The sequence below is a fragment of the Phyllobates terribilis genome, unplaced genomic scaffold, assembly GCF_046119375.1.
Source record: "Phyllobates terribilis strain yellow unplaced genomic scaffold, ASM4611937v1 Scaffold_1__5_contigs__length_1240528914, whole genome shotgun sequence".
Classification (NCBI taxonomy): domain Eukaryota; kingdom Metazoa; phylum Chordata; class Amphibia; order Anura; family Dendrobatidae; genus Phyllobates; species Phyllobates terribilis.
Genome location: NW_027362761.1, coordinates 584,603,528 through 584,627,732, shown reverse-complemented (window position 1 = coordinate 584,627,732; position 24,205 = coordinate 584,603,528). Strand labels below are relative to the sequence as shown.

Below are 24,205 nucleotides of genomic sequence, written 5' to 3'. Positions count from 1 at the left end.
CTGAGACTGGGGGATGTGGAAGAATCATACTGTGTGTGCAGTACTTTTGGTGGCATCATACTGTGTTGGGAGCTGTGGGGACATTATACTGTGTGTAGGGGGCTATAGGGACATCATACTGAGACTGGGGGATGTGGGGGAATCATACTGTGTGTGCGGTTCTTTTGGTGACATAATACTGTGTGTTGGGGGCTGTGGGGACATTATACTGTGTGTAGGGGGCTATAGGGACATCATACTGAGACTGGGGGATGTGGGGGAATCATACTGTGTGTGCGGTTCTTTTGGTGACATAATACTGTGTGTTGGGGGCTGTGGGGACATTATACTGTGTGTAGGGGGCTATAGGGACATCATACTGAGACTGGGGGATGTGGGGGAATCATACTGTGTGTGCGGTACTTTTGGTGGCATCATACTGTGTGTTGGGGGCTGTGGGGACATTATACTGTGTGTAGGGGGCTATAGGGACATCATACTGAGACTGGGGGAATGATACTGTGTGTGCGGTACTTTTGGTGGCATCATACTGTGTTGGGGAAGCTGATGATCAAGGTACTAGGGCTGAATAACGGGAGCATATGATTTATAAGCTTTATGAAAAGCAGTATATTATATGGTTTTGATTCGCTTTTACAGGTGAGAATACAAGTTACAATAAGCCCTAACGTAACATGTAGTAACAGTAAGAGCAAATCAGAGACTTCTGCTCAATATTAAGTGATGCAATTAATATAAATTGATGATAATAACATTAATAATAATATTAAGCAAAATACATTTTAGCCATACATTGCAAAAGTAAATATTACCATATAGTGCTAGAATAATTACAACCTACAGTAACCAAATAATACAGTTGTGTAAATAACAATGCTGTCCGGTTCCATACACTGCGAAACTGAATACCAACATACAGTGCTCAATTATCCTAATATATAATAACTTAATAATACTTCCATATAACTGCCTAGAGGCAAATGCTATCCAGTACCACCACAGTCTAAATGGCAATACTATCCTATACTACCATAAACATTCAATGCAAAAGTAAATACTGCAGCTCTGCAGCGCTGGGGTCCTGGGTTCAATTCCCGGCAAGGACAACATCTGCAAGAAGTTTGTATGTTCTCCCCGTGTTTGCGGGGGTTTCCTCCGAGTGGTCCGGTTTCCTCTCACACTCCAAAGACATACTGATAGGGAATGTAGATTGTGAGCCCCGATGGGGACAGTGATGGTGTCTGTAAAGCGCTGTAGAATTAATGGCGCTATATAAATGAGTAAAATAAATAAAACAAATAAAGTGCTGCAGAATTAATTGTGCAGCATATGGGAGTAAAATAAATAAAAACAGTGATAAAATAATACCTACATACAGTGACCAAATAAACCTTCCATACAGTTACCTAAATCACAATGCTGACAATGCTATCCAGTGTTACCACAACATACACCATATAGTGCCCAAATATAACATAACAATGGCCAAATAACACTTCTATCCTGCTGCCTAAATTCCAGTGATATCCAGTACCACCACCGCCATACATTGCAAAAATAAATACCATCATACTTTACTCAAAACAGTACCAACATACAGTAGAAAAAAATGAAACTTCCATATAACTTCCTATATACCAATGCTATCCAGTGATACCACAACCATGTATCGAAAGAGAATAACACCATATAGTGCCCTAATATGGTAAATGCCACCATTCTTTGCTCAAAATAATTCCGAACTACAATAAAAAAAAAAACTTTGATACAACTGTCTAAACCTACAAAAGACAAAAGACAAAAATATATCTCATACCCTACCATCATTATATATAAATGTAAAGCAAAGTTGCATAATAAATATAGGGTACTTAGTGAACTATTTTTGATCAAAAAAAGTATACAAGCCGTCCCACCAGCGGCAAGGTGACCCTAAATTGGGACGGTACCTATACTGCCTATATTAAAAACCTTACTGTATATCAAAGTTGAAGTAATGCTTATAAAAGGGTAGACAAATAGGACCGGGTCCCAACTCCAGACCACCCAGGCCCGTGGTAAGCTACATATATACCAGTCAGCTCAACAAAGGGGATGCCACACCCTTAAATTGCACAGAATGCAAACAAGACAAAAAACCAAGCAATGTGAACTGAGGTCTAAGATAGTAGACATGCAAGAAATAGGAGCATGTTCACACTAGCAAAAAGAAGCAAAACCTACAAAAGACAAAAGACAAGTTCACTCAGCATCCCCTTTGTTGAGCTGACTGGTATATATGTAGCTTACCACGGGCCTGGGTGGTCTGGAGTTGGGACCCGGTCCTATTTGTCTACCCTTTTATAAGCATTACTTCAACTTTGATATACAGTAAGGTTTTTAATATAGGCAGTATAGGTACCGTCCCAATTTAGGGTCACCTTGCCGCTGGTGGGACGGCTTGTATACTTTTTTTGATCAAAAATAGTTCACTAAGTACCCTATATTTATTATGCAACTTTGCTTTACATTTATATATAATGATGGTAGGGTATGAGATATATTTTTGTCTTTTGTCTTTTGTAGGTTTTGCTTCTTTTTGCTAGTGTGAACATGCTCCTATTTCTTGCATGTCTACCATCTTAGACCTCAGTTCACATTGCTTGGTTAACTGTCTAAACAAGAATGCTATCCAGTATTTCCATAGTCATACATTGCATATCACCACAGTCATACATTGCAAAAGTAAATACCACCATATAGTGCTGAAATGATACCAACATACAGTGACAGTGGCCAAATACAACTTCCATAAAGCTGCCTAAATAGCAATGCAATCCAGTACCAGCTAAACCATACACTGCAAAAGTGAATACCTCCATATAGTGCACAATTATGCTAATATACAATACCAATGCTATCTAGTGCCATCACATCCAAATATTGCAAAAGTGTTGCCAAACTGTGCTGAAATAATACCAACATACAGTGACTAAATTAAAACTCCATAGACAAGTGCAAATACAATGATGGCATTCACACCCGGACCTTGGTACCTTAGGGGGGGCAACATAAAAAGACACCAGTATTATAAATGGCCCATAATTAGGTGGAGGGGTCCTGTTCCAGACTGTGCATTGGGGACCATGATACTTGATACAGTGCATGCCACAAGGAATGTGCAGCATTTACCACCCCGGCACCATGGGCATCATATACATTGTCACATATTTGACAACACGAACAGCTGATACTGAAATGAATCCGGGCTCAAGATATAGCTACATATGGGTCACAGCTGGTGGGATTGTCTGGGGTCCCCATATAGCATTACATACTGTGCTGCAGACCCTAGTCGCACAGGGATTTCTCCACTAGAAAAAACATTTCAGATTCCCTAATGAGAAATTCTAGGGTAATCGAGGGCATCTCCCAATTCAGCCCAACAGTGACCTCAAGGAAGGTCTGGAGAACCAGTCACATCATTGATTTCAATACACCTGATGTAATACTGTAGTTCCCCTGTGGTGGCGCTGCAGGGAAATTAAACAATTTGTGTTTGATTCAATCACAGATCACAGCTGATTGATAAGGGTCCGGCATATTCAGCCTATTATAAAGGGACCGTGCTAATAAAAAGTTCTCTTCTATAGCGCACAACCCCTTCAGGGACCAATGTGTGCCCAACAGAAAATGACATTTTTCTTTAGATAACGTTGCAGGATCACTCTGCTTCCAAAAATTTTCCAAACTGCCCACTTAGGGTTCATAGTTTTACTAAAAACATTTTGCAAGTCAATTTGTTGGAAAGTCCTGGTAAGATCTGGTCTGATGGCAAGTATCCAGGCTTTTATTAAAAACACTAGACCCTCTTTTCTGGGGCATGAAAATCCCCAATTTTTTTTACTGTCCTTTTATCCTATGTAGAAGTGAAGGACCCTCTTGTCCAAACTCTCTTCCTTATTTGCTAAGTTTGGGGTGCCAGCGGGTGATGGTCAAGCCTGAGCTGTGGCCCCATTTTTCCGCATTGGTTCATCTATCCTCGATCTATCTCCTGCATATCCGCTATATATTATTATAACTTACAGGCATGTCCCCTTTAAGAATAATAATAGTCCACAATAATTTCTGTAAATTGCTCATAGCAGCTCGACTGATACCATCAAAATATGCTGGATAAAGCCCCTGTGGGCGTCCGTCTCAATCGTGACCATTGTAGATCTATAACACTAGAAATGCAAAAGGAGACCCAAATATTCTGGGTGCAACATCAGCCAGTGAAAGGGTGTAGGACTGTAGAGAGGTTAGTAAGGGGTTAAAGGACATGGATGCCTTCGGGAGCAATTTTTAAATAACTAAATATGTGTATTTTTGAGGCTAAGAATAATTTTTGCAATAAAGTCTCTTTAATTGTTTTGCATTGTTTAGCTTTTAAAGAGGACCTGTCACTTGCTGAAAAAAATGAAATACCTTGTAAAAATCCCTGAGCTCCGCAGATTCTATTGCTTTTTTCCGTTTTGCTCTGCGTCACTGCATTGCAGAGATATTCGCATTTGTTGCTTTTGAAGCGCAGTATTTGAAATCTCTGCTTGCAGAACTTCTGGGCGTTTCTTCAGAGTCTTCTCTGGGGGTGTGTGCTATCACCCCTCCCTCCCAAACCTTGCTAATCACAGTTCAGCAGCTGATGTAGCAGTCTCAGATGCTACCGAGCTATGATTGGCAGCGTCTGGGAAAGGAGGTGAAAGTGCATGCCCCTAGAGAAGACTCTGAAGAAACACCCAGAGTAAGCAGAGATTTCACATGCTGCGCTCCAAAAGCAACAAATGTGAATATCTCTGCAGTGGAGCGACACAGAGCAAAATGGAAAAGAGCAGCAGAATCAGGGGAGCTCAGGGATTTTTGCAAGGTATTTAGCTAATTTTTTTTAGCAAGTGACAGGTCCTCTTTTTTAAAGCTGTTTGTTTCTAAAGATGAGCGAATCTGAACAATGAAGCTCAGAGCTGAACTCTGAACACGGGAAGTCCATTTTACACTTCGAGAGAGAGTGATAGAGAGAGAGTTTTTCCAGCTCCAAAGTTCAGGTCCCCATTGATTTCTATGGGGTTCAGGTTCAAGATCGGGTACAGTTCTGGTACTTGAACCGAACTTTGGACTAAAGTTTGGTCGGGTACCAGAACTCGAACTGCCACTTGTCCACTTATCCCTATTTGTTTCCTTGCACATTGCTGGCTGCAGAATGAGATGAACTAATCAGTGAGCTCTGTTCTGATAGGAGAGTTTCTAATCTTTTTTATTGAGCTCTTCGGCTGATTTCTGAACACAAATTACATCAAAGTTGAGCTGAACTTTGACGCAGTCATAAATCTTTACTCGATAAAAGACAGATAAAAGAGTCACTGTTATATCTTGTTTTTAGGTATCCCCAATAATTCTTAAAATTTGTTCACTGTCAAATCCAATTGGAGTAATATTTTTATAAAATTTAACTTTTAATATATATTCACACTAAAATCTAAACCACTAAAATATATGACGATGCCAAGCATAAAAACCATTAATACATCCGGTGTGTTCCACAACTTGCTATATAAGTGATACAACAATACAGTGCTGATATGTACCAGTATCAGATTGGTTTTAATAACTTAGGTACTTGTGTGTTTGTCTATTTTGGATTTTAGTATGAATATATATTACAAGTTAAATTTCATAAAAATATTACGCCAACAGGATTTGACAGTGAACAAATCAGAACCAGCTTACTGACTGATTCTACGTTACCTCATCCTGCAGCCAGCAATAGACACTGCACCACGGAGTCCAGTTATCTTTCAAAAACAGTGCCACACCTATCTACAGCTTGTGAGAGATATTGCAACTCAGCTTTATTCACCTGGATAGAGCAGAGCTGCAGTACCAGACACAACCCAAATAGACATGTGGCGCTATTTCTGAAAGAGAACAAGCATTTTTTAAATCCTGTACAACCCCTTTAATACTTTTCTTTGACCACCACAATCTTACTGTAGGAGGAGCAGGTGAAAGCTTTTCAATATTCACAATACAAGGTCTTCCCAAACCTTCTGATATCTCATAATTTAGATTATTTTTTCCAATATTTCTGCAACGAAATGTAACTAATTAAAGGGGTATGAGCCAAAAGTGATCTCTTAACATTCATAGATACACAACATAGTATCAGATCAGTGGAATCCGCAATCACCAACTTCTAGAATGTAGCAGCTTTGGTTCTCTATATAAGACATGACTCATTCCATGCTACACATTGAAAGTCACTCTACACAAAATATAATTTTTAGAATGGGGGAGGGGGGTCCAACCCCTGAGACTCCCACTGAGCACAAGAATACTGATTAAGCAAGCTTTTCCATTAAAATGAACAGATATAAAAACATCCAAACATGCTCATATTTCCTGTCTCCTGCAGCTCACTTGCCAGCTTTGCCGAATAGACTGAGTCAGAAGCTGCAGAGTCATCTCATTATCATTAAAGGATGGTGATTATTAAAAGCGCTATTGTACTGCTGAAGGAATAGATAAAGCATGTTAGTAATCCCATATATTATACTCTATGCCACTTCTGTGTTATTCCCTGGCCCCTGGAAGAGGCGCTGTACTCCATCAATTCCTGAATTATCTATAGTCCTTACATACATCCATTTTTGCTTATTGCTTCCGATGGGTAGCTATGGCAGTTTGGGGCCAATTAAAATCCCCCAGTGTGGCCATCATTGAACTTAAAGGGGTTTTAACAACTTTTTAAATGTATTTTAACTTTTTTATTTTAACTTTTTTTCATTTGATCAAATGATCGCAGGTTCCAATCTCAAAGGGGGACTTAAAAAAAAAAAAGTTAAAAAATAAATAAAACAAAGTTGTTAAAAATATATTTTTTTAAATCTTCCCACTTTACCAATATAAAAAAAAAATAAAGAAATAAAAAAATGATCATAATTGGTATCGCCAAATCTGCATACATCCGATGTAACAAGATATAAAATAATTTTACCTATGAGGTATACACCTTAAAGAAAAGAAAAAAAAAATACAAATTCTAGCACTGCAGCTTTTTGGTCACTGCCAATCTCCCCAAAAAAAAGCAATGAAAAAAAAATCAAAATGGTGCCAATAAAAAACAATATAAACGACAGTTCACCTCGCGCAGCTCCATCAATGCAAAAATATAAAAAGTTAAGGGTCTCAGAAAATGGCAACACAAATCACAGGTGCAACTGCAAAAACTTTCCACCATAGACCTAATCCTCCTGGCTGCTTTCTTTCAAAAATAGCGCCACACCTGTCCACTGGTTGTGGGTGGTATTGCAGCTCATCCCTATTTATTTCAATGGAATTAAGCAGAAATACCAGACACAACCAGTGGGCAGTTGTGGCACTGTTTCTGAACAAAAGCAGCCACTCTTTCTATCCATGGAAGAGAACATAAAGCAGGGGGAGTACAGAACTTGACTGATTGTCCCCAAGTCTTTGAACTCAGCATTTCCCTATTTTTTGCCCTTTTATCCTTATGGCACACTGATTTCTGATGTGATCAATGGTGGGCAGCGCGCGTGGGGGGTGATCCCCGCTTTTCTTTTCTATACTTGCATTTAGGACGGTATAAAAAAATTCACACGGCCTAAATCATTGTAGTGAAGAAGGATGGGGACAATGGACATTCCTGCATGAGTCACCTCCAGTAATGGGACAGCCATTCAGCGCAGTGTTCTGGAGCACCGATCGCAGCCCCTGTTCCTTGGCGAGGACCATTCAGCGCTGAGGTCATGACTTTGTAGCCAGTTAATCTCTGGATGATGCGGTTACGTAAGATCAGAGGTCGGGGAAAGTTTTTTTTTCTTTTTTCTTTCTTGATGACAAACTGATATTACAACGTTTCTTCTTGATTGCAGCATGTCCTATGTTACATGTTGTTTTCCAGCTATTTTCTTCCTGTAATGTTAACCATCTTGGGGTCCAGTGGTGTACATTGGAGGAGGTCTGAGTAGCTCAGGGCGTAAAAAGTTTATAGAAACGCAAAAATGTCACCCCTCACTGTCAAAATGATCAATTTACCAGGCCCTGGCCCTAGTTTATCTTAGCTGAGCTGCCGGCAAGTGCTCCGTCTTCTAGCAGATCAGTGAGTGCTCAGCAAACAGGAGCAGCAGTGTACGACTGAGCGCTCAAGATGACTCTGCCATGATGGTGCATTAAGGTTAGGATTAGAGTGAGGGTTAGGGATAGTGCTAGGGTTAGCAATAGTGCTATTGCTAGGGTTAGAGGTTGTGCTAGTGTTAGGGCTAGATTTAGAGTTAGTTCTAGGGATATGATAGTACTATGGTTAGGGCTAGTGCTAGGGTTAAGGTTAGGAATAGTGCTAAGGTTAGAGCTAGGGTTGGCGTTCGCTCTAGGGATAGGATAGTACTCTGGTTAGGGCTAGTGCTAGGGTTAAGGTTAGGAATAGTGCTATGGTTGGGGCTAGGGTTGGCGTTAGCTCTAGGGATAGGATAGTAGTATGGTTAGGGATAGTGCTAGGGTTAGGGCTAATGCTAGGGTTTGGGATAGTGCTAAGGTTTGGGCTAAGGTTAGCGTTAGCTCTAGGGATAGGATAGTACTTTGGTTAGGATAGGGCTAGTGCTATGGTTAGAGCTAGTGCCAGAGTTAGGGCTAGGGTTAGGGATAGTGCTAAGGTTAGGGATAGAGTTAGTGTTAGCTCTAGCGATATAATAGTACTATGGTTAGGGATACTGCTAGGGTTAGGGATAGTGCTAAGGTTAGGGCTAGAGTTAGTGTCAGCTCTAGCGATATAATAGTACTATGGTTAGGGATAGTGCTAGGGTTAGGAATAGTGCCAAGATTTGGGCTAGGGTTAGCGTTAGCTCTGGGGATAGGATAGTACTATGGTTAGGGATAGGGCTAGTGCTAGGGTTAGGGATTGTGACAGGGTTAGGGATAGTGCTAGGATTAAGGATAGTGCTATGGTTATGGGCTAGGGTTAGCATTAGCTATAGGGATATGATAGATAGTACTATGATTAGGGATAGTACTAGGGTTAGGTCTAAGACTAAGATAATAAAATAGTTACAAAAGGAATAAAATGTAATAAAAACCTAATAAGTTACAAATATTACAATGTATAACGCTTTATTTTCAAAATTTTACGTCAGATTTCAACTAAAGGCAGAAAATAACTCGAAGGTCAAGAAGCAAACTATAATTACATCAGTATTTTCTTAAAATACAATGTATATGCTTGGGGGATAAGGGATTCAATTCTGCACTGGTAGAAGGTACACAGGGAGTCCATTGGTTACAGGGCAAAAAATACTTACTTTGAACTGGGCACTGGCATCTCACCCTTTGCCACTGTTTGGGCCGGTACTAAATTGAGGGTTTAGGGTCTGTATTTGGTCTAGTTTGGATTCTGGATTCAGTAAACCAGTTTGATCTGAGGTCTCTATTTGTTTAGGGGGTCTATTTAGGGGTCTGAATTTGTTCAGTTTGGTCTGGGATCTGTATTAATTTTTAGGCATAGTAAGGAGGGCACCGGCACTAATAGTAATTCGAATTGCATATTTTGAGGGTATGTCCAATAGAAGTGCACACATTACAAGGTGAAACGTGTTACATTGATCTGCATTAAAGCTGCATACACTAAACATTAGTGCATGCTGCTTCATTTGTTTAGTTAGATACAAAAAAAAAGAAAATTAGATGTAAAGGTAAATTTACTCCTAGGTCCTTTTATTAGGTCAATCATCAAAATGACAATAATCCAAAAATTATACATTTTCCTAAAAGAGCGCCACCCCTGTCTACAGGTTGTGTGTGGTATTGAAGTAAAGCAATATTCACTTCGTTGAGTCTGAGCTGCAATACCAGACACAACCTGAGGACAGGTGTGGCGCCATTTCTGAAAGAAGTCTGAACACGTACAGCCCCTTGAACAAGAAGGAGGATATCATTATTCTTACCTGTAACCAAACTGGACACGATAAGAGGAAGGACAAGCATCTGGAGCATTCTCATCAGCAGCTCTCCAGGAAAGGAGAAGTACTTGATCTCCCGGAAGGTCATTTTATAGGATCGGACAGAAAATCCAAGGATGATACCTGTAGGGATGGAGAAGAAGAGTCACACGGAAGAACTACTCCACATATTGGCCATAAAAATAGGGATATATGGCCGTGCATCTAACCCCATATATCCCTATTTCTTCTATTAATGCGCCCCTAGTGGGGAAAGTTGTGAAACAGGAGACATGCTGTATTATATGTCATCTATGCAGGATAAAAGTCTGATTATGGGGGGTCCTAATGATGGAAAGCCACCAATCATGGGACCTCCAAAACCACACACTCTGTGGGGGGAACACACAACACTTCATAGGGGGACTGGAAATTGCCATAAATATGTATTTTTTTACCTGGTGTAAATGTCGCTGTTCTCCTGAATCCGGGGATGTTTTTCTTTTGTTCCTGCGCCTCTGCATTCCTGAGATATGGCATTTTCTTTCTTTTATAAAAATCTTTTTCATGTTAGCCAACTGGGTGTGGTCATCAAAAAAAATGTATCAAGGGCCACACCCATTTGGCTAAAAGCCTCTATATTTATAAACAGAGAAAATAAAGTCATATCTCAGGAACGGAGAGGCGCAGGAACAAAAGAAAAACTACGCTGGATTCAGGAGAACAGCGGCATTTACACCAGGTAAAAAGAAAAATTATATATTTATGGCAAGTGACAGGTCCTCTTGAAAGAGGCTATAATTCATGGTGTTCTGTAAGTGATTGACCTTAAGCTCCTGCTTTTTCCTCGTATAAGAGGTTCTGCAGCAGCTAAAGTTAGGGCTACAGGCAATAAATGCATTGGAAATCCCTTTGGATAAACTTAAAAAAAGAAAGGGTTATTCCCAAAATAATAAGTTATCCCCTATCCATTGGTTCTCGAATGACTGGAGGTCCAAGCGGTCGCACCCCTAGCAATCAGTAAGTTGTCACTGATCAACAGGATAGAGAACAACTTGTTTTTGGGAAGGGAATAATCCCTTAACAGTCATCAGATCGAGTGCTGTTTATGGTAGTCTGTATTCTGAAAATGGAGTATTCAGAAGGGGATCTTTAAGGCATTTATGGTTAAAAGAATATTGTGCTGTTTTTGGCAACCTGTATTCTGTAATTGGAATTTACGGAAGGTGATTTGTATCACATTTAAAGTCATTACATTTTGAGCAGTCTTTGGTAACCTGTATTCTGTGACTGGAGCACTGAGATTTTAGTGCTCTCTATGGCAGCCAGTATTCTGTAAATGCAGCATTGAGACTGGGATCTATCATGCTTTTATAGTCATCAGATTATACTCTGCTTATGGCAGCCTGTGATTGCAGTTTTCATACGGGAATCTGTAAGGCATATATAGTTATCAAATTGTTGTGTTGTTTATAGCAGCCTGTATTCTGAGGATGAAACATTGAGAAGGGGATCTGTGATACATTTACATCCATCAGAATTTGATGCTGTATTCTGTAAATGGAGCATTTAGATAAGGATCTATAATACTTTGAAAGTTATCAGATTATGTACTGGTTTTGGTAACCTGTATTCTGTGAATGGAGCATTAAGATTTTAGTGCTATCTATGGCAGTCAGTCTGTATTCTGCAAATGGAGCTCATAGAAGGTAATTTGTATCACATTTAAAGTCATCAAATTTTGAGCTTTCTTTGGTAACCTGTATTCTGTCACTGGAGCATTGAGATTTTAGTGCTCTCTGTGGCAGCCAGTATTCTGTAATTGGAGTATTGTGATAGAGATCTATAATACTTTTAAAGTTTCCAGATTATACGCTGTTTATGGCAGCCTGTATTCTGAAAATTCAGTTTTTAGAAGAGAATCTGTAAGGTATATATAGTTATCAGAACATTGTTCTGCTTATGGCAGCCTGTATTCTGAGGATGAAACATTAAGAAAGGGATCTGTGATGCATTGATATCAGAATGTGTTGCTGTATTCTGTAAATCTCGGAGCATTGACATAGGGATCTATAATATTCTTAAAGTTATAAGATTATGTGCCGTTTAAAGCATCCTGTATTCTGTCAATGGAGCATTGAGATTTTAGTGCTGTCTATGGCAGCCTGTATTCTGCAAATGGACCTTAAGGAGGGTGATTTGTATCACATTTAAAGTCATCAAATTTTGAGCTCTCTTTGGTAACCTGTATTCTGTGACTGGAACACTATATTTTAGTGCTCTTTATGGCAGCCAGTATTCTGTAAATGGAGCATTGATATAGGGATCTACTGTATAATACTTTTAAATGTATCAGATTATGAGCTGCTTTTGCATCCTGTATTCTGAGAATGCAGTTTTCAGAAAGAAATTTGTAAGGCATATACAGTGATCAGAATTTTGTGCTGTTTATGGCAGCCTGTATTCTGAGAATGCAGTTTTCAGAAGGGAATCTGTAAGGCATATAGTCATCAGGATATTATGCGGTTTATGGCAGCCTGTATACTGAGGATGAAAAATTGAGAAGTGGATCTGTGATACATTTATATCTATCAGAATTAGGTATTGCATTCCGTAAATGGAGCATTGAGATAGGGATCTATAATATTCTTAAAGTTATATGATTATGTGCAGTTTTCAGCATCCTGTATTCTGTGAATGGAGCATTGAGATTTTATTTCTGTCTATGGCAGCCAGTATTCTGTAAATGGTGCATCGTGATAGGGATCTATAATACTTTTAAAGTTATCAAATTATGTGCTGTTTTTTTGACATCCTGTATTCTGTGAATGGAGCATTGAGCTGGGGATCCGTGATCCTTTAATAGTAATTAGAATTGAATGCTGTTTATGACAGCCTGTATTCTGAGAATGGAGCATATAGACAGGGATCTATGATGCTTTTAGGGTCATCAGAATATTTTGCTGTTTTGGGCAGTTATTCTGTGATTGGAGCAGTGAATTTTTAGTGCTGTGTATGGCAGCCAGTATTCTGTGAATGCAGCATCTATCATGCTTTTATAGTCATTAGATTATACACTGTTTATGGCAGCCTGTATTCTGTGAATGGAGCATTGACACAGGGATCTATCATGCTTTAATAGTCATCAGATTATACGCTGTTATTGGCAGCCTGTATTCTGTGAATAGAGCATTGAGACAGGGATCTATCATGCTTTAATAGTCATCAGATTATACGCTGTTTATGGCAGCCTGTATTCTGTGAATGGAGCATTGAGACACGGATCTATCATGCTTCTATAGTCATCAGATTATACGCTGTTTATGGCAGCCTGTATTCTGTGAATGTAATTTTCAGAAGAGAATCTGTAAGGCATATGTAGTCATCAGAATATTGTACTGTTTATGGCAGCCTGTATTCTGTGAATGGAGCATTGAGACAGGGATCTATAGTGCTTTTATAGTCATCAGATTATACGCTGTTTATGGCAGCCTGTATTCTGTGAATGGAGCATTGAGACAGGGATCTATCATGCTTTTATAGTCATCAGATTATACGCTGTTTATGGCAGCCTGTATTCTGTGAATGGAGCATTGAGACAGAGATCTGTCATGCTTTTATAGTCATCAGATTATACGCTGTTTATGGCCGCCTGTATTCTGTGAATGGAGCATTGAGACAGAGATCTGTCATGCTTTTATAGTCATCAGATTATACGCTGTTTATGGCAGCCTGTATTCTGTGAATGGAGCATTGAGACAGAGATCTGTCATGCTTTTATAGTCATCAGATTATACGCTGTTTATGGCAGCCTGTATTCTGTGAATGGAGCATTGAGACAGAGATCTATCATACTTTTATAGTCATCAGATTATACGCTGTTTATGGCAGCCTGTATTCTGAGAATGCAGTTTTCAGAAGAGAATCTGTAAGGCATATGTAGTCACCAGAATATTGTGCTGTTTATGCCTGCCTGTATTCTGAGGATAAAACACAACAGTAGAAACGCCATTGTCATTGCACTGGATGATGGCACTTTTCTTACACGAGTACACATCCAGAGCACGGGCAGAAATCTCCATTATTTCACCATATCGTGTTCTCTGAGATACTCTCATACTCCATTCACATCCAGAGCAGCATTCAAACTTTAGGTAAAATCCATGTTCAAAAAGAAAGAAAGCAGGAAGATTTTGAATGCAGCTTTGGATGTGACTTGTGTACAAGTTGTGACGTCATGTGAGATCATTATTACAATTGTGGTCTCTTCTGGTGAATGAGTCTCTTTGAATTCTCTTTCTACACAACATTTCAGTGACATCCTTAGTTCCTGCTCCAAATCTCTACAAACTAAAACCAGACATAAAGTATCATAAACGAGGAACATATTGGACGGACGTCTGAAGAGAAAGCCTCATGACTTACATAGTAAAAAGCCAATCTACCATGGAATGTCATGGGGTGTGCTCGGATACTTCTCTAGATCCATTTGATGTACTTATGTTTTACATAATAAGCCACAAATAAATCATTAAAATAATAAATGATAATAAAATAATTTTAGATAGTGAATAATAAAATAAAACTAAAATAATAATACTAAAAAATAATGTAAAACAATGATAAAAAATAATGGGAAATAACGCCACATAATAAATAAAATAATGCAATAAAATAATATCGTGATAAAACTAAATAATAAATAAATAATACTAGATAAAATACAACTTCTACTAAGAAGAAGAACAGAGCTTGTGCAGAGAGAAACAACTTGTGCTGCAGGACTCGGAGTCCCAGTACTGGGGACCTGTAGCACCATATGCTCCAACTTACCAAGACTTTACAGGGGAATACCTCTGTGATATTGCATCTGATGGCACATGACACCATTACATATAGGATACAGATCCTACAGAAGCATCCATGATAGACACTGGATAGTGAAATACATGGATAGATAATAGATAGATAGATAATAGATAGAAAATAGATAGATAATAGATAGATAGATAATAGATAGAAAATAGATAGATAATAGATAGATAGATAATATATAGATATATGAATAGATAGATGGAAAATAGATAATAGATAGATAAAGAAGAATGATAGATAATAGATAGATAGATAATAGATAAATAGATAGATAGATAGATAGATAGATAGATAAAGAAGAAAGGAAGGAAGAAAGAAAGACAAATAGAAGGAAGGAAGGAGGGAAAGAAAGAATATACTGATTCATTAGCTATAGATCCATATAGATATTAGATAAACAAATATGAGATATATATATATTTATAAATAGATGATAGATAGATAGATAATAGCTATATGGGATATATAATAGATAAAGAAGAAAGAAAGAATATATTGATGCATTAGATATTGATCCATATAGATATTAGATGATTAGATAGATAAACAAATATTAGATATAGAAAGATTTATAAATAATTAATATATTAATGGATAGATAATAGATGATAGATTATATATATATATATATATATATATATATATACAATCTATTATCCATATATCTATTATCTATCTAGCTTTCTATCATCTATATATATATGGGATAGGTAGATAATAGATAGCAGATAGATACATGGGGTCGTCTCCCGCTCTGTCGGTCACACTGTTTCGCATTGTCTGGTCTGGATACAATGGTATCCACTGAGACTTGGGCTATGTACAGATTTACTGTGTATAAATGGAAAAAATGTTCTCATTCACTGACAGCAAGCAGAGATCTTGAAAGTTGTGAAAAATTAATCCATAAAGTCCATTAGAGAGTTGCACTTCTTTTTCCTTACACACTGATTTTGGTTCCACACAGTCCTTTAATGCTGAAAGGACAGGAGGAGCCGGTACTTACCGACAATGACGGCGATGATCGTGAACAGCACGAAGCCATTCCTCAGGAGGAAACTTTTGACGTCGTCCTTTGTTATGTTCTGCACCTTCTTCTTGGCCATTATGGAGCGTTGGCGCACACCTTGCTGAAAGCGCTCCATCCTGTTCCCAGATCGCGGATCTTCTCCGTTGCTTTTAGTCATCTGTGCTGGGTAAAATCGCCTCTCCTCCTAGTCTAATGGCCACTGGAAATTCCAGCGGATGATCAAAGGCGGCGGCAGGTCGGGAGCGAGAAGATCTGTAACACAAGAAGTGAATAAGCTTTTATAGGTATCCAGACAAGTCAGAGCCCCGCAGCCATCCAGGACTAGGAGCACAGAGAGGGGACTACATGGGAACGCACAGATAGATAGATAGATGATAGATGATAGATGACAGATAGATAATAGATAGATAGATAATAGATAGATAGATGATAGATAGATATAGATATATAATAGATAGATGATAGATAATAGATAGATAGATGATAGATAATAGATAGATAGATAATAGATAGATGAGAGATAGATAATCGATAGATGATAGATAATAGATAGATGATAGATAGATGATAGATAGATAATAGATAGATAGATGATAGATAATAGATAGATAGATAATAGATAGATGAGAGATAGATAATCGATAGATGATAGATAATAGATAGATGATAGATAGATGATAGATAGTAGATAGATGATAGATAATAGATAAATAGACAGATGATAGATAATAGATAGATAGATAATAGATAGATGAGAGATAATCGATAGATGATAGATAATAGATAGATGATAGATAGATGATAGATAATAGATAGATGATAGATAGATAGATAATAGATAGATGATAGATAGATGACAGATAGATAATAGATAGATAATAGATGATAGATAGATGATAGATAATAGATAGATGATAGATAATAGATAGATGATAGATAGATGACAGATAGATAATAGATAGATAATTGATAGATAGATAGATGATAGATAGATAATAGATAGATGATAGATAATAGATAGATGATAGATAATAGATAGATAATAGATAGATAGATAATAGATAGATAATAGATAGATAGATGATAGATAATAGATAGATGATAGATAATAGATAGATAATATATAGATAGATAATAGATAGATGATAGATAATAGGTAGATGATAGATAGATAATAGATAGATAATAGATAGAGGATAGATAGATAATAGATAGATAATAGATAGATGATAGTTAATAGATGGTTGATAGATAATAGATAGATAATAGATAGATGATAGACAAATAGATAATAGATAGATGATAAATAGATTATAGATAGATGATAAATAGATAATAGATAGATAATAGATGATAGATAATAGATAGATAATAGATAGATGGATAGATAATAGATGATAGATAGATAATAGATAGATAGATAATAGATAGATAATAGATAGATAATAGATGATAGATAGATAATAGATAGATAGATAATAGATAGATAATAGATGATAGATAGATGATAGATAGATACATTAGAATCATTAGATGTGTAAATAGATATTACATAGATTTTGTTATTGTATTAATCAGCTGATAATTCCGCACTTTCCTATGGGGAGGACGTAGTAATTAAAGTCACTAATTATTATCCCTCCGCACCTGGGATATTTTGGAAAGTTCCATCCATAGATAATAATGCAACTTGTCTTGTGATTTAGCAGTGTCAGCATCCTGCCGCCCTCCAGCTGTTGTAAAACTACAACTCCCAGCATGCTGTGACAGTCACAGAACATCCCATATAGTTGTAGTGATGAGTTGGTCATTTGGCACAGAGGTGTTATCAGTGCCTTTACATGGGACTGAAGGTTAATCTAGCACATATTATGGTTGAGGCATTGTGCTATACCAGTCCAACCTGATACAAATCCATTAAGTGAAATAATATTAGCACAGATGCAGCAGAGCTGAACATTTGGCACTTTGTGCTTCCTCCTAGAATTATGTGATAGATTTTTCCTTCAGTTTTGTGTTTTAGCATTATCACACTGAGTGGTGACATCTAGATAGATACATATTTGTGCCCTCTCTATCTCTTTAATGTAGCAGAGCTGAGTTTGTCATTAGTATTTTGCAATCTAAAACATTAAAGAAAAAGCAACAACAAACTCAACTCTACTACATGAGTAGTGAAATCAGCAAAGCTCTGATCACATCTGGGTCACCCACTAACAACAGAGAACAGATTGTCTTTGAATTATCCGCAGATTTGCAGGAATGCGTGTGATTCTTTGATTCTGGTGCTAAAAAACTAAACTGATGCCTGGACACTCCACGTCGGGGCAGTGTAGTGGTAGAGGGGGGCACATATTTATTTTTATGACATAGGATAACTAAAACTGACATGGTTGTAGCAGAGCTGACTTTGTCATTGCATGCTCCATTGTGAGTGCAAGTTTATATAAAACTGCAGATGACAAATCCAGCACTGCTACATCTGAGCATGCAGTGTGAACAGTCGCCAGATTTTGCGCTGTATACAGTAAAGCAAAAAAGTGGTGAAGTTGGAAAAAGCAACATAATCGATAATAATGAAGCACAAAGATACAAATAATCCGGAAACAATTGGGGCCAGAGCTGACAATCTAATCGATACAATGTATCAACTTGTGCTGCACAATACAGAACATTCCGCAGACGCCGGTCACACAAAATCACCAAACTCCCTCTTTTTGGGCACAAAATAAAGGATATTTCTGAAGATTAGGACTCACCTTTGTGTTGCGGAGGCTGGAGATGGGGCAAGAAAGCTCCAAGAAGCAAGAAGACGACTCAGAGAGGACAGAGAGGACTTAGGGAAGAAGCATGTGTTCTTCAGCAACCTGGTGTGTCTATGACTTAAGACCAGGGGGAGGAGACTGCCCAACACACAGAGAGAGGGAGAAAGCCATGTCTGAGGAGGAGACCCCAGCCCAGCACCTCTGGAATATTGATCAGTCCCCCCGGCCCCTGCTTTTATTTTTTTCTTACCCCGAGTTTTACGCTTTATGGATTGTAAGATCCTGAGAGTTTCATAAACTGGAGCGGCCGCCGGACCCTGCAGAAAGTGACCCATTTACTGGGGAATGTGAAGCCCATGAGTCTGCGGCTCCCCGGCCTCACCATACGGCTGTAACATAATACCAGCGAATGCACGGAAATATGCAGCAGCCCTATATGTGACCGGACCGGCCGGTTATCAGCCTGCAGAAACATCCGGGAAATGCCCCATAAGACGTCTCTATAGATGTCGACTGCGGTACGATGTCTGTGCAGTGCTGCGGAATTAATAACGCTATGTAAGAAACAATAAGGCTATGTTCACACCTTGCTGAGTTTTTTTTCTGCAAGCAAAACCTGCACTCTTGGCAGTAAAGAAGCAGATTCGAAAAAAGCCAGTTTTGCTGCATATTTGCTGAATTTTTTGCTGTGTTTTTATTGTCTCTCTTGTGTATGCTGATAAAGTTTAGTGCCCTAAAAAAGATGATGCAACTTCCTCAGATTTTTGCACCAAAAACACAGCAAAACCTGATACCTGCGTTTTTTGCTGCATTTTTGCACTTACCTTTCTATGGGTGGAAAAACGCTGCAAAAAAACTGAAAAAATGCTGAAAGAAGAGTCATGCTGCAGTTTGCAAAAACACAGCAGTTTTCCAAATCAGTCAGGAAAAAAAAACAATGTGTGTGCATGAGATCTCTGAACTCTCAGAGCTTTTGCTGGTACTGTAAGACGCAGCTTAAGATTTGCATAAAAAAATGCAGCAAAAACGCAACGTGTGAACAGACAAACTACAGCTGGCAGCATGAGAAAGTCACTGTCCAACAGAGTTAGGTCTCCTTGTCATGGCCTCTGGGCACCCGAATGTTATAGTTATATCCTATATAGCAGTGATGAATCTATCTACAAGAGAATGAAAGCAGCGCTGGTATAAATCAATCAGAGTGATGTAATACAATTACCCAGATGTCCAAAGAATTATACTCCAAGGAAAAATGATTGTGTCATATCTATCTATTATCTATCTATTATCTATCTATCTATCTATCTATCTATCTATCTATCTATCTATCTATCTATCTATTATCTATCTATCATCTATCTATTATCTATCTATCTATTATCTATCTATCATCTATCTATTATCTATAATCTATCTATCAGCTATCTATCATCTATCTATTATCTATCATCTATCTATTATCTATTTATTATCTATCTATTATCTATCATCTATCTATTATCTATTATCTATATATTATCTATCATCTATCTATTATATATATATTATCTATCATCTATCTATTATCTATTTATCATCTATTATCTATCCATGTATCTATATATTATCTGTCTATTATCTATTTACAGTTGAAGCCAGATGTTTCGATACACTATATAAAAAGACACATATGATGTTTTTCTCAATATCCGACATGAAATCAGAATAAACCTTTCCCGTTTTAGGTCAATTAGGATTACCATAATTTTTAATATTTGCCAAATGCCAGAATAATGAGAGGGAGAGAATGATTTAAGGCATTTTTATTACTTACTGCAAAGTCAAAAGTTTACATACACTAAGATTACTGTGCCTTTAAACAATTCTGGACTGCCCATATGATGATGTCATGTGTTTGGAAGCTTCTGATAGGTTTTTTGGCAACATCTGAGCTAATTACAGACACACTTGTGGATGTATTTTAATGCACACCTGAAACACACTGCTTCTTTGTGTAGCATCATGGGAAAGTCTAAAGAAATCAGTCAAGATATCAGGAAGAGAATTGTGGTCTTGCAGAAGTCTGGCTCATCTTTGGGTACAATTTCAAGATACCTGAAGGTGCCTCGTTCATCTGTACAAACAATTATACGCAAGTACAAACAAGATGGGAATGTCCAGCCATCATACCTCTCAGGAAGGAGACGGGTTCTGTGTCCCAGAGATGAACTTGCTTTGGTCCGACATGTGCATATCAACCTAAGGACAAAAGCAAAAAACCTTGTGAAGATAATGGCCGAAGCTGGTAAGATTGTGTCAATATCCACAGTGTAATGAATACTGTATCAACATGGGCTGAAAGGCCACTCTACAAGGAAGAAGCCCTTACTCCAAAAGAAACATAAAAAAGCCAGATTAATGTTTGCAAATGCACACAGGAACAAACACCTTAATTTTTGGATACTTGTACTGTGGTCTCATGAAACTAAAATTGAACATTTTGGGCATAATGACCATTGTTACGCTTGGAGGAAAAAGGGAGAACCTTGGAAGCCTAAGAACACCATCCCAATTGTGAAACACGTGGGCGGCAGCATCATGTTGTGGGGTTGTTTTGCTGCAGGAGGGACGGGTGCACTTCACAAAATAGATGGCATCATAAGAAAAGAAGATTATGTGGCAATACTGAAGCAACATCTCAAGACATCAGCCAGGAAGTTAAAGCTTGGGCGGAAGTGGGTCTTCCAAATGGACAATGACCTGAAGTATACTGCCAAAATGGTAACAAAGTGGCTTAAGGATAACAAAGTCAATGTTTTGGAGTGGCCATCACAAAGCCCTGATCTCAATCCTATTGAAAATTTATGGGCAAAGTTGAAAAGGCTGCGAGCAAGGCGACCTACAAACCGGGATCAGTTACACCAGTTTTGTCAGGAGGAATGGGCCCAAATTCCGACCAACTATTGTGAGAAGCTCGTGGAAGGATATCCGAAACGTTTGACCCAAGTCATTCAGTTTAAGGACAATGGTACCAAATACTAATGAAATGTATGGAAACTTTTGACTTTTCAGTAAGTAATAAAAATGCCTTAAAACATTCTCTCTCTCTCATTATTCTGGCATTTGGCAAATATTAAAAATTATTAAAAATTATTAAAAATTATGACCTAAAACGGGAAAGGTTTATTCTGATTTCATGTCAGATATTGAGAAAAACATGCAGATGTGTCTGTTCATATAGTGTATGGAAACTTCTGGTTTCAACTGTATCTATTATCTACTGTATATATCTATTAGCTATCTATCTATTATCTATCTTTGGTTTGGTGTTTTTGGTAAATGACCTCTGGAGTCGTCTGGCTATAAATATTCTCATACATTCAGTACAAGCTTATTGTTTTCTTGGGTTATACAGCATGCATATAAAACTCTGGCTCATGGGCAAAATCTGGCCCGCAGGGTGGTTACATTTGGCCAGCAACACCAGAAACGCCACCCGTATGTGGGGCCCATTATACTGTATGGAGGACCATGTGAGGACCATTATTTTGTATGGAGGACTATGTGAGGCCCATTATTCTGTATGGAAGACTATGTGGGGCCCATTATTCTGTATGGAGGACTATGTGAGGCCCATTATTCGGTATGGATGACTATGTGAGGCCCATTATTCTGTATGGAGGACTATGTGGGGCCCATTATTCTTTGTGGAGAACTATATGGGGCCATTATTCTGTGTGGAGGACTATGTGGGGCTCATTATTTTGTATGGAGGACTATGTGGGACCCATTATACTGTATGGAGGACTATGTGAGGTGCATTATTCGGTATGGAGGACTATGTGAGGCCCATTATTCTGTATGGAGGACTATGTGAGGTGCATTATTCGGTATGGAGGACTATGTGAGGCCCATTATTTTGTATGGAGGACTATGTGGGGCCCATTATTCTGTATGGAGGACTATGTGGGACCAATTATTCTGTATGGAGGACTATGTGGGGCCCATTATACTGTATGGAGGACTATGTGGGGCTCATTATTCTGTATGGAGGACTATGTGGGGCCCATTATACTATATGGATCACTATGTGGTGCCACTATACTATATGGAGAACTATGTGGGGCCCATTATTCTGTATATAGGACTATGTGGAGCCCATTATTCTGTATAGAGGACTATGTGGAGCTCATTATTCTGTATGGAGGACTATATGGGACCCAATATTCTGTATGGAGGACTATGTGGGGCCCATTATTCTGTATGGAGGACTATGTGGGGCCCATTATTCTGTATGGAGGACTATGTGGGCCCATTATTCTGTATGGAGGACTATGTGAGGCTCATTATTCTGTATGGAGGACTATGTGAGGCCCATTATTCGCTATGGAGGACTATGTGGGTCTCATTAATCTGATCAAGATGAGCACAGACCACCATATATTGTGAGCAAGCAGTCTGCTAAAGACGTAGTCTGCAGTGCATTGCCTTAAGTGTGTGTTGCTTAAGTGTGAGATCTGAATTATCCCTGAATTGAACCTGAAGGGAACTGAAGGTAACTGGATACTCGGACACTGTAAACAATGTTTGTCTTTGTTTTCACTCTCTCTTCTATAATCCTTCACTTTTTACAATCACCCCTAATCCCTACACCCAGCAACGAACTCTTCATATCTCCCTCCATCCTCCCCAATCATCTCACCTCCTCCTCATATCTGTTCCTCAACATTCAATCCTGTGTCTCTAAGCACAGACAGTCACCTCATGGTCTCTCCTGCTCCCACCTACTAACACTTTCTCTTCTCCTCCTCACTGCTGTTGACATCTCCCATAATCCTGGCCTTCCTCACCACATCTCCACAGTCACTTCCACTTCCTATCCACGATCCATCACAAACTCTCACAACCCTTCTAACCTCATACACATCCGCCCAGCCCCCCCTTTCCCAGCCCCACTAACAGTAGCTCTATGGAACGCTCACTCCGTTTGTAACAAACTTTCCCGCATCCATGATCTTTTCACCAATAACAAACTTTCCTTCCTCGGCATCACAGAAACCTGGCTCACCCCCTCTGACACAGTCTCTCCAGCTACAATTTCATACGGTGGATTCCACCTTTCCCACATCCCCCGCCCCAATGGCAAGCATGGTGGAGGAGTAGGTTTTCTCCTGTCAGACAAGTGCTCCTTCACCCAAATCCCACTGCCACCCTCCGTTACGCTCCACTCTTTTGAGGTGCACTGTGTGTGCATCTACTCCCCCTCCAACTGGCCATCATCTACCACCCCCCTGAACCTGCCACCACCGTCTTAGACCATTTCACCACCTGGCTACTTTACTTCCTTTCCTCTGACATCCCCACCATCATCATGGGTGATTTCAACATCCCCATAGACACTTCTCTCTTAGCTGCCTCTAGGCTTCTATCTCTCACTTCCTCCTTCGGCCTTGCTCAGTGGTCTTCTGCCCCCACTCACAAAGACGGCCACACACTGGACCTCATCTTCACCCGCCTCTATTTTCTATCTAACCTCTCTAATTCACCTCTCCCACTACCTGACCACAACCTACTTACATTCTCTACCCTCTCCT

The 24,205-nt window shown here is 38.8% G+C and overlaps 1 protein-coding gene across 1 annotated transcript in view; it reads right to left on the bottom strand.

The window, feature by feature from the left end:
• SLC1A3 (solute carrier family 1 member 3) overlaps positions 1-18,790 on the bottom strand; it is a 97,333-nt gene extending 78,543 nt beyond the window's left edge. Inside the window, exons 1-3 of the mRNA XM_073681709.1 lie at positions 18,627-18,790; positions 15,844-16,119; positions 9,969-10,106 (exon numbers count right to left, since the gene is read on the bottom strand). Coding sequence (XP_073537810.1) covers positions 9,969-10,106; positions 15,844-16,024 — 319 coding nt within the window. The 5' untranslated portion in view covers positions 16,025-16,119; positions 18,627-18,790. The remainder of the gene's footprint in view (positions 1-9,968; positions 10,107-15,843; positions 16,120-18,626) is intronic.
• Between the last annotated feature and the right edge of the window lie 5,415 nt (positions 18,791-24,205).